General features: G+C 49.3%; 1 protein-coding gene and 1 pseudogene across 4 annotated transcripts; both read left to right on the top strand.

Annotated features, from left to right (window-relative positions):
• Positions 1-493: 493 nt before the first annotated feature.
• LOC101757938 lies at positions 494-2878 on the top strand (annotated as a pseudogene).
• Positions 2879-3201: 323 nt separating this feature from the next.
• LOC101771981 lies at positions 3202-5149 on the top strand. 4 transcript variants are annotated; one of them, XR_001164706.2, is made up of 5 exons: positions 3202-3701; positions 3776-3940; positions 4484-4562; positions 4671-4742; positions 4843-5149. XR_001164706.2 is itself a non-coding variant. In XM_022828973.1 (3 exons), the coding sequence occupies exons 1-3, from the start codon at positions 3511-3513 to the stop codon at positions 4485-4487; spliced, it is 360 nt and encodes a 119-aa protein (XP_022684708.1). In that variant the 5' UTR covers positions 3211-3510; the 3' UTR covers positions 4488-4651. The 4 variants fall into 4 exon arrangements, 1 of the variants encoding a protein (XP_022684708.1); XR_002678763.1 differs by lacking the exon at positions 4484-4562 and having other exon boundaries at positions 3205-3701; positions 4658-4742; XR_001164705.2 differs by lacking the exon at positions 4484-4562 and having other exon boundaries at positions 3211-3701.
• Positions 5150-14071: the final 8922 nt, after the last annotated feature.

Here is a 14071-nt window from a genome sequence, read left to right as displayed (position 1 = left end):
TAGCACACAGCTAAACAAAGGGGGTTTGTATATCAATTATCAAAGTCTGCATTTGCTTAGGAGTACAGGGATATTTATACTAGGAACAACCCTCCTAGATAGGTATAAACACAGAATGGAAAATAAAAGATAGACTGTGTGAAAGGGCCTCCATGAAACAAGAGCTCCTGAGTTGTTCCTGCGTGGCTGTTGGCTGTTGGTCTTCTGCGTAGTCTTTAGTGTTTTGACAATAACTCCTTCTTGCAAAGTCCAAATGACGTGCTGTTGGTTGCATTGGAAACTTAACTTGATAAGTGTTCACCATGTGCAGTATGTTCCATGAAACATTGTACATTGGTATAGCTTTGCATGGGAAGTTGAACATCTGGCAGGCCCATCGAAGCCCAGGAGCGAGGTGGGCGACCGAACATGGCCCCCAGAAACGATGGGCCCCCAAATTCTAACAGTCCAACTAGCAACAGCACAAGCAAGCCACTGAATCATTGGCCCAGCCATGGCCCATGGCAAACTGACTCGTGGGCCGTCGGCTTATGGGCTATCAGCTGTGGCAACTCTAGGCTTCGAGGGCAAATTGAATCGTTGCGTCGGTCAGGCCAGGTCAGGAGACAGGAGGGCAGTAGGGCACCGTCGTCATCGTGCGTTGCCACGTTGGTAGTTTGCTAGTTCCGCAGTTCGTATTCCCATCGCAGCGACAGGCCTTGCCGCAGCACCGGCCGTTGCTAGTGATCAGCCATTCAGCCCGTGAGTCGGACCTTGCTGCTTGTTTTGTTGCCACCGCAGCACTAAAACTCAGACTCTGAAAGTCAATCTCTAACAGGCCTGATCTCTAATCGTTTTCTACTTTTCTTTTTCTTGTTCCCGTTGAGTACAGATTACTTGATTTGTGGAATTGTGGTGCAATTATTGAGCTTTTTTTCCGGTGAAATCAGTAGACAACTACTAAGACAAATCTGTCAAATCTTGTACATGTACATGTGCTATTTGATTTAATTCAATACTTTTGTTTGGTTTATGGAACAAACGTTGGTGTCCTATGTCTACTACAAGAATTAGAAAGTATGAATCTGGTGCTGAAAAGCGTAAGAAGAAACAAAGACTAGAACCTTTTGCTCAATCATAAAAGGGTGCACTTGATAGATTTGTTGTCAGAGAAACTCCAGAAGCTAATGTTGGTGACAGTCGTGGTCATGGTGAAGATGCAATAGAGGTTGAGACTCCATCTGTTGAAATTCCAGAAGATAATGTTGATGAAGGCAATGGTAATACAGACAAAGAAGAACAAGATGGTGATGGCGATGGAGGTAATGAGGCTAATATTGCTGATGGCGTTGGAGGTACTAATGGTAATATTGGCGATGGCATCGATAATGCTTTCCAGCCTGATATCTTTGATCCAAGAACTTCGGATGCACTTGATCCTAAAATGATCGATATTTTGCTAGAAAAGGGTCCTAAAAGAGACTTGTCCATTGAGCATGGTCCTAGAGGCAAATTCTCCAGAAGATTTCCAGCACTATCATACAGTAGAGTTCTCTGAAATGGAGAAAAGTGTGAGAGAGAATAGCTTGTGTACAGCAAAGAACTTCACAAGGTATTTTGTTTTTGCTGCAAATTATTGAGGAAGGGCCTTGTGAGAGGTCAGTTAGCAAATGAGGGGTTTAATGACTGGTCTCATCTTAGCCATAGGCTTAAGGAGCACGAAATTAGTAGAGAACATGTCACAAATATGACCTCATGGTATGACTTCCATCTCAGGTTGGAGAAGAGTCAAACAATTGATAATGTTGCCCAGCGAGAACTTGAAAAGCAAAGGGAGCATTGGAGAAAAGTTTTGCTCAGGATTCTTTTGATTGTAAAATTTCTCGCAGAACATAATATAACATTTTGTGGCAGTAATAGCAGATTGTATCAAAATGAATTAATAAATTTGTTAGCTTCTGCAATTAGGTCTGCAAGTGTTGCCAAGGTAAAAGAAGCAAAGTACTTCTCAGTTATACTTGACTGTACTCCTGATGCAAGCCACCAAAAGTAGATGTCTTTGATAATAAGGTATGTTGATACATCTTCAGGTTCTATTTGCATCGAAGAATCCTTCTTAGGTTTTTTGGATGTGAATGATACCACTGGGCAAGGATTATTTGATGTTCTATTAGAGGAATTGAAAAGTCTTGATCTTGATGTAGACAATTTGAGAGGACAGGGATATGATAATGGGTCAAATATGAAAGGAAAAAATATAGGGTACAGAAGAAAGTATTGGATAGAAATCCAAGAGCTTTTTATTCAGCTTGTGGTTGTCATAGTCTGAATTTGACACTTTGTGATATGGCAAAGTCTTGTCGGAAAGGAATATAATTTTTTGGAGTTATCCAACGCATCTATACAGCATTTGCTAATTCTACAGAAAGGTGGAAAATTCTAAAAGATAACATATCCGGATTGACTCTTAAGTCATTATCAGCTACTCGTTGGGAGAGTCGTCTTGAAAGTGTTAAGGCTATAAGATTTCAGATCCTAGAAATAAGAGAAGGCTTTACTACAGGTGGCTAAAAGTGATGATGACCCGCTGAGAAGTAGTGAAGCTAAATCGCTAGCGGAATATGAACTTGGTAGCTTTGAGTTTTTGGTGGCAATAATCATCTGGTATGAAATATTATCTGTTGTTAATTTGATCAGCAAGCATCTACAATCAAAAGATATGCTTATTGATATTGCAATTGAGTCTGTACATGGACTGGTTAGCTTTTTTAAGAAGTACAGAGAAACTGACTCTTCGAAAGCATTGGAAGCTGCAAAATAAATTGCAATGGAGATGGATATTCACCCAGAGTTCACTCCCAACACTACTGAAAACCGCTTTTTCCCTGTGGGTAATTAATTATTTTGACGGTTTCTATGAAAACACACAAGGAAATGTCCATTATTCTGTCGGGCTCTACGTAGCTCACGGGGAAATACGAGTACTCACAGGAAATGACAAATTAATTTGTCGGTGAGGAGTAAACATACAAAAAAAATTATATAACACTCAGGGAAATTATGAATTAATCTGTGCATTTTACACAACACTCAGGAAAATTATACCACACCCTAAAAAAAAATTGTTCCTCAATTTTTTGGGCCGAGCGGCGGCAATTTTAAGCGGCAATTTTGGGCCCAGCAAGCGAAGTTTTCCAGCGCGCGAGGCCCTAAACCCTTCCCTCCCTCCCTGCACGCGGCGCTCCTTTCCCCTCCCGCGCCGCCACCCAAAATCCCCACCGAGCTCCAGGCCTCCCGCATCCCGCCGCCCGTTCTTTCCCCTCCCGCGCCGCCCGGCCACCCAAAACTTGGTCCGCCTCCCGCGCCGCCATCCACCGAGCTCCCGGCCTCCCGCATCCCGCCGCCCCTTCTTCCCCTCCTGCGCCGCCACTCCATTTTTTCCCCAGCCTCCCGCGCCGCCATCCCGAGCTCCCGCATCCCCCCCATCCCCCGGTCGCGTCTCCGTCCCAGGCGCTCCGCTGGTGGGGGACGATGCTTTGTGCCGCCGCTCGTCGGTGGGGGCGAGGCTTTGCGCTGCCGCCCGCCGAAGACACGCCGCGCCGGACGGTGAATGGGCCCCAAGCTGCGAGGCCGTCGATGAACCCCCAAGTCGCGAAGCTCCGATGTTCCCAAGATCCAGCCACGTTTCCTCCATCTGTAGTTGCCGCACATGGTACACCGAGGTAAATCTGTTTGTCCTCGAACCCTCCTCTTCTTTACTGTGTGGATCTGAGTGATTGTGTGGTGGTTGTCACAGGCAGCCTGTTCTTCCCGTCGGCTCCATCCTCCCCTTGCTGATCCGGTGCTTTGACTCAACGGGTTGGCTCCCCAAGCAAGTTCATGGTGGCATCCTCCTTGACGTGAAGAAAGCAAGGTATACCATGGGAGAATCTCTCCAGGAAGGTCACCAAAAGAAAGCAAGGTATTGAGTTTCTTCTCTTCTAGCAGTTCACATGACAAATCCAGTAAATCTGTCGTATCTCTGAACTCCTATCAGATGTATTTCAAATTGCAGTAACCAATTGATAGTTATGATGAATTTTGTGATAGGCTGATAGTGAGGTAGGGTACTAGACTAATGCCAGTGCTTGCTCTACCTAGCTGGTGATTATTTTCCTCAATAAAATTAAACTGTGTCATGTTTTAACAGAACAATTAGATTGTCCGAAACTTGAAGTATTATGGTGATATAGCGTCGACTAGCATATATTTGTGTGATGCTTTCATGCTACAGGTGTATGGTACTTGATAGATTTAGTGCAATACTACTGTCATTTGCCCAGTGATGGATTACAGTTAAGTTGTGAGGGCTATTTCTTACAATGTTGCCTTATGCTATTTTGTATTAGTTATGTACTGTGATAGTTGCTTTAGTTGTAGAGCATTCTGTGGACCAAACAACGAGCTCAAGTTTTTTGTTGTAGAAAAATCGGATTGCTTGCTCATTTGGAATTTTTTTTTGTAGGTGAGGATATGTGTACAGGCAGTTCAATGTTTGTTTACTTTAGTAAGATTGCCTTAAGTGTAGTACTGTAACTTTACAAGTAAGATTGTTTACTTTAGTAAGCAGTTCAATGCTTGAGGTTGACCAACAACCTCTTGCTGTATACCATTCTGTGGAGTAAACAATGAGCTGAAGTTTCTGATTGCAGGCAATGATATCTCTGTTGTTGGCATGAAGCTGTTTGCCAAGAAGGGCTCAGGTCGACATTTTCTACCTCAAGGTAGCATCTAAAATCCAAGCCTTTATTTAGCATCTGGTGTATTATGTGTTGTGTTCAGTAGAGTGGTTTTGCTATCTCTTACACATATTGTGCATGACAGGTTTGGAGGTTTTACTGAAAATGTTTGATTGAAGTCGTCGGTTTCCAGCAGGCAGAGTGTCTAGAATAGTTTCTGTTGTTTATGTATAGTTGATTCTTCTGTCAGATTCATGTGTACTAAGATTATCGTGGCCAAACATTTCGATTGTCATGATTGTATATATGCTATAATGTAATGATAGATGTGTTCTGGTTGACTTGATAAAGTCATTTGAGTCAACTCTGGTGTATTTGAGAAGCATATTTAAATGATATTTGTATTATTGAAATGTGGCATCTGTATAAAATTAAATATGATTACCCTGTCAGTTATGTTTATCCTGTCGGTTACGTTTTTTCCCGTCGGGTTTTTGGTGACAGGAATATGATTACAGGTCTGGTGGCACAATTATTTTCCTGTCGGGGCGGAACCGACAGGAAAATTGTTTCTGTTTTTCCTGTCGGTTACCCATCAGGCAATTTTATTTTTGACAGCTACCTCTGTCGGTATTTGCCTTTCCCGACAGGAAAATTGTTTTTCATTTTCCGTGTCAAGAAATACTAGACGGATGATGCTTTTTAGTCAAACATGAGGTTAGTACTGTATTTATTTTTTTAGCATTAATATTTAAAGTATTTCTAAATATTGTGTGAAATGACATAGTCTGAAAATGGATCTTAGTTATATTGAATATATTCTTTAAGGCCACATTCTGCATTCAACACACTGGCCTCCAATTCCTGGAGACGGCCCTGACGTTTGGCAGACTGTTGACCTTCTAACTAGTCTTCACTAATCTGGTCGGATCTCAACAATGGAATTTCCAAACTGATCAGCTCTGGTGGCATTGAAAACTAGACTTGATAAGTTTTCCAAAATGTGCTCATTCACCTTCATAGCCTCTAGGAATCAAAAGTTATGCGACTGCGAGTGTGGTTCTTCTCTGTAGTCATCGCCTTGTGTGTTCTTACCATCCTCCTTGGTGAACCTGAGCAATAACAACATGCACGACTTAGGTAGTATATAATTCCCATTAATATTAAATTGAACTTCATAAAGTAGCGCGTTCACCGCTTGCTGTAGCTTCTTTGCTTGACTATGTGTAATCGGGACATCAAAGGCTTGGGCTGGTGTTGATGTAGGTGATACTTGAGTTGGTGTTACTTGAATTGGAGGTTTTAACATGTTGGTTGAGGGTGTGGTCATATTAGGAGGAGTAGGGCACAGCTGCCTAGGGAGCAGCCTTCTTGCGTGCACTTCCGGCTCCTCGACGCTTATTGCTAGGCTCATGTGTACCCTTGTGATATAATAGAAGCCTGGGACTTCTATTGTAACCGTCATTGGGCAGTTGCTTGTAGTCGTTGTTGAGCACTATTATTGTACTCTTAATACTCCGACTTCTTAAAGTGAAGGTATTGTTGTAATCCTGCACGATTCGTTAATACGAAAAAATGCATGTATGAAATGAAATGAGTAATGTTGTGTACTCTTTTGTTTGCTCGTTGGCTTCTTCAATCGCCAATCTGATTGATTGAGTTGAATAACTCAGGGAGACTTGTTGATATAAGTTATTTTAGAGCGATAGGGCTCGTAGAGCTAAGTAGCTCACGTTGCAGCTGACTCGCCTTTGTAAGCCGCTAGGTGAGTTGAGTAATTCAAACAGACTTGTTACTACAAGTCATATTAAAGCGCCAAGGCTGATAGAGTTGAGTACCTCAAGTTTGCAGCTGACCCGCTTTTGCGAGCCGCTAGGTGAGTTGAAAAACTCAAACAGACTTGTTAGGACAAGTCAGATTAGAGCGCTAAGGCTCATAGAGCTGAGTAGCTCAGGGTTGCAGCTAACCCGCCTTTGCGAGCCGCTAGGTGAGTTGAAAAACTCAGACAGGCTTGTTACTACAAGTCAGATTAGAGCGATAAGGCTCATAGAGCTGAGTAGCTTAGGGTTGCAGCTAACCCGCTTTTGCAGGCCGCTAGGTGAGGCAGAGATAGGTAGTCGATGTTTGTCAGAAATATAGTTTGATTAATGTAATAAAGAGGTTGAGGCCGGTGGCCTATGTACAATACCCAGTAGTCTACTGACTTCGGATAGAAGAGACAAAGGTGCTCGATGTTCCATGAGTTCGCGACGTCTTCGCCGGAGAGGTGCTCTAGCCTGTATGATCTTGGACCTGTGACCTTGGATATGATGTAAGGCCCCTCCCATGATGAATTGAGCTTGTGTAGCCCCGTGGTGTCTTGTATACGCTTGACAACCATATCACTGACATTGAAAGAACGTTCCTTGACGTTGCGATCGTGGTAGCGGTTGTAGTCCTTCAAGGTATCTTGCAGACTGGACAAGTGCTACGCAGCGTGATTCTTTGAGGCTGTCTAGGTGTGGCGGATCCACCTCGGATTACCTTGATTAAAGCACGGTTAAGTCGCCTGACACGCGACACTCATGCCTTAGTCAAGTTAACTCGAAGTGCCGTCGGATTTCATCCGATTAAACCACTTAACAGGACCGAGTTTAGCAAACTCACACGAAGGTGAGTGGTTCCAGAGAATACAACAGATCCACCAAAAGATTAACAAGTTGTTACTTACTTGGTTGTAAATCAGAGTTTAACAAGTTCTGAAGAAAACAGACAGAAGGTAAAACAAGTGGAAGCTAGCGCCGGAGTCGGATGTCCTTGATGAGGCCGATCAGGACATCAGTGATCCCTTTTCTCACCGTCCGAGGAGGGATCCCACTCGACCGTCCAACCCGGAGGGAGCTGGGGCGGCCAAGTGCCAACAGGAACAAACTCAGGAGTGGCGACTTCACCTGAAAAGAGAGCCACAAACAAGGCTGAGCTTCTAAGCTCAACAAGACTTAACCGACCGGTGGTAAACTACTCCACCACTTCTAGACATGCAAGGCTCTTTGGCTGAGGGGTTTTGTTTGCCAAAAGCGACTACAGTGGGTCCTTGCTTTCAAGTTTTAGCTCAAGTTCTAAGTTCATTACCCAGTCTATGTTGGCGACTTATGCTAAACAACCATAGTTTCCAACAACAAAGCATAGAACAAGCATCGAGTTCATATTATCATCATGTTCCATCTTTACTCAGTGTAGCATAGCGATCAAGCAGTCTCAAACTGTGAGAGGCAAACGAATCGATTCGAGTTTCTTAACCATGCATGGTGAACCTAATCTCACGACATCCGCGCACCACAAGGGTCGCTTCCTGTGTCGGCCGTCCCCATCAATTCCCAGGCACGTGTCAGGTCCAAACTTCCCTTGGCATGCAATGCTCCACAGTCCCAGCCTCTACCGTACTGTGACTGCACTTGCACCCACATGATGCACCATGGAAACCTCATTCCAGGGACAACAGGGGTATAAGCCTTGCCCTAGTTCAATCAGGTAGTAGGCTTCCCCATCCCATACTAGGTATGAGATTAGTACTTTCAAACACTTGATCACGAACACCACCACTGTCGGGCCTTAACAGATTCCATAGACAGACGGGGCGATCAGTCGACCACCAAAAGAGTTAACCAAAACCCTACCCCGTCCATCATCCTTATAGTTGTAACAGAAGGAGAAACAACCAACTCCTATAACTCGTGAGTGACAGGAAATCACTCGACTTTTACCGATTCCTATTTAAGCATAGCAACTACTCGGTCCAACAAACTAGTGTCCAGATCAAAGGAACTACGTCATGCATCTATGGCTGCAAACAACTCCTGTAACATAAATGCACATACAAACGAAGGAAGGCATGTGTAAGTTTAGAGAAAATGGGTTCATGCTCCGGGGCTTGCCTTCAAGCGGAGGGGAGGGAAACTGGTCCTCTGAGGGTTCTGCTGCAGCTCCTGCGGTCGGTGGCTCAGCTACTGCTCCGTCTTCTGGCACCGGATGCAGTTCGTAGACGCCGTCGGCAAGATTTAGCTCTACACGAATGCAAAGCAGGAGTTAGTGTTTAGACGGTTAATTCAACAAACACTTGCAGTTAAAGCTCGGACACTGGTAGCAAGGCTACAGAAAAGGTGGGGAGAGATTACTTTAGTTGGTGGAGAGCAAGATCAAAGGGTCGGATGGGGTAAACTTATGATCTGGCCCTTAGACTAGAGGAATAGCTGTGCTGGGGGTCCTCAGACTTAATGTAGAGAAGTCCCCGATTTTTTTTACACATATACCCTCGGGTCAAGGAAAAGGATACAGCCGAGTCCTTGGGCGAGGCGGAAAAGGGTCGGCAAAACAGACAGGGTCGGGCGAGACGGAGAAGGGGTCGGGCGAACAGATAGGGTCGGGCGAGATGGAAAAGGGGTCGGGCGAACAGATAGGGTCGGGCGAGACGGAAAAGGGGTCGGCGAAACAGACAGGGTCGGGCGAGACGGAAAAGGGGTTGGCGAAACAGACAGGGTCGGGCAAGACGGAGAAGGGGTTGGGCGAAACAGACAGGGTCGAGCGAGACGGAAAAAAGGGTCGGGCAAACCAGACAAGGTCGGACGTTTACCTTTAGGCCTACTGGTGACGTCTTGGGGTCGGAAAGAACGGCTCAGGCGGAGCGATGAAAGGTGCCAGGGCTTGGGCGGCGACGATGTTCGGCGGTGCTCCGGCGGTGGCGGAGCTTCTTGTGGGCAACAAGGAAGCTCTAGCACAGCGCGGAGGAGCAGTCGGCTGGGTGGATTGGGGGGGTGCGGGTGTTGAGCGGGAAAGAGAGTTTCTCAAGAACTTCGGTGGCGGCGCTCAAGCACGAAACAGGGGAAACAAGGCGGCGAGGCAACAAAGACGAAGGGGACTCCAGTAGGATTCTGGCATTCCCTTTTATAGCTGCGCGGGGAGAGAGAGAGTTGGAGCAGCACGAAGATCGGGAAGAAAAAGATGGAGTGCGCTGCCATGGCGGCGATTGAGCGGCGATGGGCGGCGGAACAGGGCTTCGGAGATAGCGTCTTCGGCCATTGGGCACTGGAGACAAGGCGGCGCAGGCGCGGTTTTGCCGGGGTTGAGATTTGGCGGAGGCGGGCGTCATCGAGCGGTGGATTTGATTGGTGTGATAGGGAGAACGGCGCTACAAGCGAGGTTGCAACCGGCGAACGGCGTCGCGGTCGAGCACGAAACAGCGGCATTGCCGGGGCACGTCATTGGCAAGGCGGAAAAGGAGCTGTTGCGGCCGGGGTCGGGGTTGGCGATGGAGGAATCGTCGCGTAGCGAGTCCGAAGCGACGCGACTGTGGATTGGTGGCGGAAAAGCCGGAAGGCATCGGGCCTTGCAGCCGGGGGGTCCGGTGATATGATGATGGGCACGAGCCGCGAGGCATGCAGCAGGCGGCAAAGCTCTGCCACAGCGGCGACGGAGCACCAAGGCGCGGCCGGCGAGGGCACGAGCGAGACGGGGCGCTGCAGAAAGGGTTGCAGAGGGGCTTCCGCTGCGATTGGGGAGGAGGGCGCGGGAATCCATCCGGTCGCGGCCGACGACGGGGCGAAGCGGCGGGTGTCGGGGAAGTTGAGCCACGCGGCAGGGGAGCTCTAAAGTGGTGCAGGCCGCTCGAGTGCGTCTGCCTCGGGAGATCCGGGGGAAAAGATTGCGGGTCCACCCGTCAGTCTCGGTTTCTCCTCTACCCAAGATTGAAAGGGACATTGTTGTTGAGACTTAGAAGGAACCGGCGGGGTGGGTTGGGGTCTTCAGGGGTCGGAACTGGAACTGGAGGTTGAGCACTTAAGCTCAGGGGAGCTGAGTCAGCGGGATTAGGGACTCGGATTGAGATTAACTCGGCGGATTTGACCAGGGCCGTTACACTAGGTCCAGATGATTTGTTTCTTCTGCTGCCCCTTCGTCGTACTGCTCGACGGCGGGAGATTGCCACATAACGTCTGCTGGTAATATGGCCTCTGAACCATACACCAGAAAGTACGGTGACTGCCCAGTACCAGAGCAGCCCATGGGGCATCCCACTGCTGGGGACTGGGTGCGCACACCGCCCCCGAGGGTACTGGTGAGCGGTCGCGTCCCCCTGATTGATCGACGTGCTTCGCCGTGCTTGGTGCAGCGGGCTGCGATACCGGCGGCGCCTCCGAATGGCGTGGTGACCGCGCCCGCTTCACCTCCCGGCCGCGTGCGACCTCCTTGCTCGCGGCACACTTCCTTGACTCAGGGGCACCAGAGGGCGCTCCTGTACTGCGCGTACTACCGACTGGTGCGGCCACGGGCTCGTGACGCTCTGCCAAAGTCACAGCGGTGCCCCCATCCTCCTCCTCCTCATCCTCCGAGGAACTCGCGTCATCACCCGACTTCGTGGGGTCATTTAACTCGAGCTCCACCTCCACGTCCTCCCGGCGCTCACCGCGGCGGACCCGCCGACTGATCTCCTGGCCCTTTTCGTACTTCCTCCGAGCCTCGCATCTCTCTTCTTCTTCTTGGCAAGCGTGGCCACCCTCTGGGTGGCTTGCGGGACCGCACCTTCCGCCCCTTTCGGGAGTTACGGTCAGGACTTGAAATGTTCAAGCCCCTGCAAAACAAATGATTCAAGATCAATCGAGAGATCAAAATTAAAAGAAAGGGTCATAGGAAAGAAACGTACTGTCGCCATGGAAGGGTCCGGGCGTCTCGTCGAGGGTCGGTCGCCGCCCCAACTGCAGCACCCGATCAAGACGCCCCCAGACCTCGTTCCCTTACAACTCCTCCAGCGACACGCGGTCGGGATATGACATGGTGGAGTACTCCCACATATGCCATGTTCTCTCCGCCAACGGGGTAATCTGTCAATAGATGAAGGTCACGAAGACCCGCGCCCCATCGAGGCCCTCCTGCATGCACTTCCGCAGCGCCGCCTTGATGATCTCCAGCCGGTTCTATTGACGGGAGGTGGGACCCCACGTCCAGCTATCCTTCCGCTCCGGCCTCGCCCCGGTGAACTTCGAGAATGGTGCCTCCGCCGGGTTCCTGAGGTAGAACCACTCGCCATGCCACCCCTGATTGGAATCGTTGGGGGAGTATGACGGGTAGGCGACTGACAGCTTGGCCTGCTTCTGCAGAGCGAACCTGCCGACCATGGCTGCTTCGAGCGCCTTTCCCTTCTCCTCGGACAAAGCCCGCCCGATAAAGATCCGTCAAAAGAGATCTATGTGCGGCTCCATCTCGAGGAAAGCTTCGCAGACAGTGATGAAGAAGGCGATATGCAGCACCCCAGTTGGATTGAGGTGCTGCAGCTCCAATCCCCACTCGTTGAGAAGCCCACGCAGGATCCAGTGCGTGGGGTACCCGAGCCCGCACTCATGGAAGGCGAGGAAGGAGACGAATTCATTGGGCTGGGGTTGCAGACTACCTTCCCCCAGCTCATGAGCCCTCCAGTGCACCATATCCTTCGGCGGGAGAAACCCCTTCTCCGCGAAGGCGACCAATAAGTCCTTCTTCATGGTGGATGGCCTCCAGTTCGACATTACACGCCGGATCGACGAACGAATCAGTCGCGCAGAGTCCTGGCGGACGGGACATGGTTGACAGGACATGGCCTGGGTGAGGCCCACCCACTACCACATCAGGGGCGCGAGAAATAAGGAACAACCGCACGTGAACGACCCTTCAACTTCCCAAGCAGGGTTTGGAGGGGCCCACTACCAGAATCTCCATCGAGGAGAGGCCAGTGAGCCACTCGAGTCGGTTGGACGGCTCGGGCATCTGCCGGGAGACAGGTAAGGAGCAGTGGAATCCCACATGAGAGCTATGCCGACCCCGTCATGAACTACGGAGCCCACCAAGCCCATCACTCGAGCCATTAAGGCAAGTGACATTAGCTCAACCCCTCCAGTTGCGGAAACCACAGATGGAGCGATGCATAAAAACCCGAATGAGGTAATTTACTAATCCTTCATTTTCTTTCTTATTGCAAGAGCATTCGTCTCATTCATTCATTCATTCATTCATTCATCTCATACATACAATCATCGCATCACAAAGCAAACGTTGGCTCGTTCGAAATGAGCTGCGACCGATCGAGGTTCGAAGGCTGGCCCGTGAAGGACTCGAGGCCGCCTCGTGTCAAACAGAGCTAGGGGAAAAGCAGATGAGCCCCAACGGCCTTCACCCAACCCACTCAAAAGGGAATAGGGTCATCTCAACTTCTCGTTTGATCCTGACCTCGAGCCATGCTCACAGAATCTTCATAAAGGAGAGGCCAGCGGGCCACCCGAGTTGGTTGGACGGCTCGAGCATCTGCCAGGAGGTGGGTCAAGGAGCAGTGGAATGCCACATGAAGACTATGCCAACCCCGTCATGAACGACGGACCCGGATTCCACTTGGACATGCCCGTTAGGAGCTCACCGAGCCCGCCACTCGAGCCATCCAGGCAAGTGGCATCAGCTCAACCCCTTCGATTGCAGAAACCGCGGGCGGGGTGATGTAGAAAAAGACGCGACTGACCCCGAACGACCCCTAGTGCTCGGGGGCTCGAGCCGCCAGATCCCGATTCGAAAGTCCAACCGGCGACACATGTCGCGGTCGGGAACACACATGGGCGAACGCCCTAACTCGTGATAAGGACTGTCTCCTACTGACCGGTGGGGACACATGAGTCCGCGACTCTGGAAAAAGTACGAAAGTACTCAGTTCCGACCGACTCCCTACTCAGCCGTAGGCTCGGGGGCTAGACTGACCTGAAGGTGCGCCCCCAATGTCCACCAAAAGCACGACAAAATGCTCAACAACGACTACAAGCTTTCATTCATCAACAGTTACAACAGAAGTCCCATGCTTTCACTATAACACTACAACGTGTGTGAACAGCCCTAGGGCTACTCTACACCTCGTAGCAAGAAGCGTCGAAGCGGAAGAAGAAAAAAGAGCGAGGATAAGAAAGATGTGCTCAAGGAAGCTGCGCTCCTATCCTCTCCCAGTGATGCCCCCGTCCTCTCATGCAGCATTCGGGACAAGATTGGGTTGCACGGTGCTCTCTCCTTACGAGAATTCTTCTAGCATTGTGGCCCCTGGACATACCCGAAGAGACCGTGGAGGGAAGGAGCATCTGAGCACCTATTACAAGAAATCTTCTAGCATCAGGAAGTCTAGCAGAAGCTACTCCTTGCGAAGATCAAAGGTCTCAAACCAACTAGCGCTATAACCTGAGCCATGAGCACTCCAAAGGTAGAAGTAGCTCTATTTATAGCCAAGGCAACAAGCTACCGTCCAGGAGCGCTACAGCACGCACACGTGACTATGCAGTAAAGGACGAATAGTACTCCCTTGTGTCCCTCCTGACAAAGCAGAAACCTGCCGACCGAAACTC

Source organism: Setaria italica, chromosome VIII (assembly GCF_000263155.2).
Source record: "Setaria italica strain Yugu1 chromosome VIII, Setaria_italica_v2.0, whole genome shotgun sequence".
Taxonomy (NCBI): Eukaryota; Viridiplantae; Streptophyta; class Magnoliopsida; order Poales; family Poaceae; genus Setaria; species Setaria italica.
Note: the sequence above shows the minus strand (reverse complement) of the source record. Positions and strands in the feature narration are given on the sequence as shown.

What these genes read in the sequence shown, in the direction of transcription:
- LOC101771981 (XM_022828973.1), top strand. Translation starts at nt 3,511, where the DNA reads ATGCTTTGTGCCGCCGCTCGTCGGTGGGGGCGAGGCTTTGCGCTGCCG. An exon ending in GCCGCACATGGTACACCGAG is followed by an intron (nt 3,702 to 3,775) that starts GTAAATCTGTTT and finishes TGGTTGTCACAG; the next exon opens with GCAGCCTGTTCTTCCCGTCG.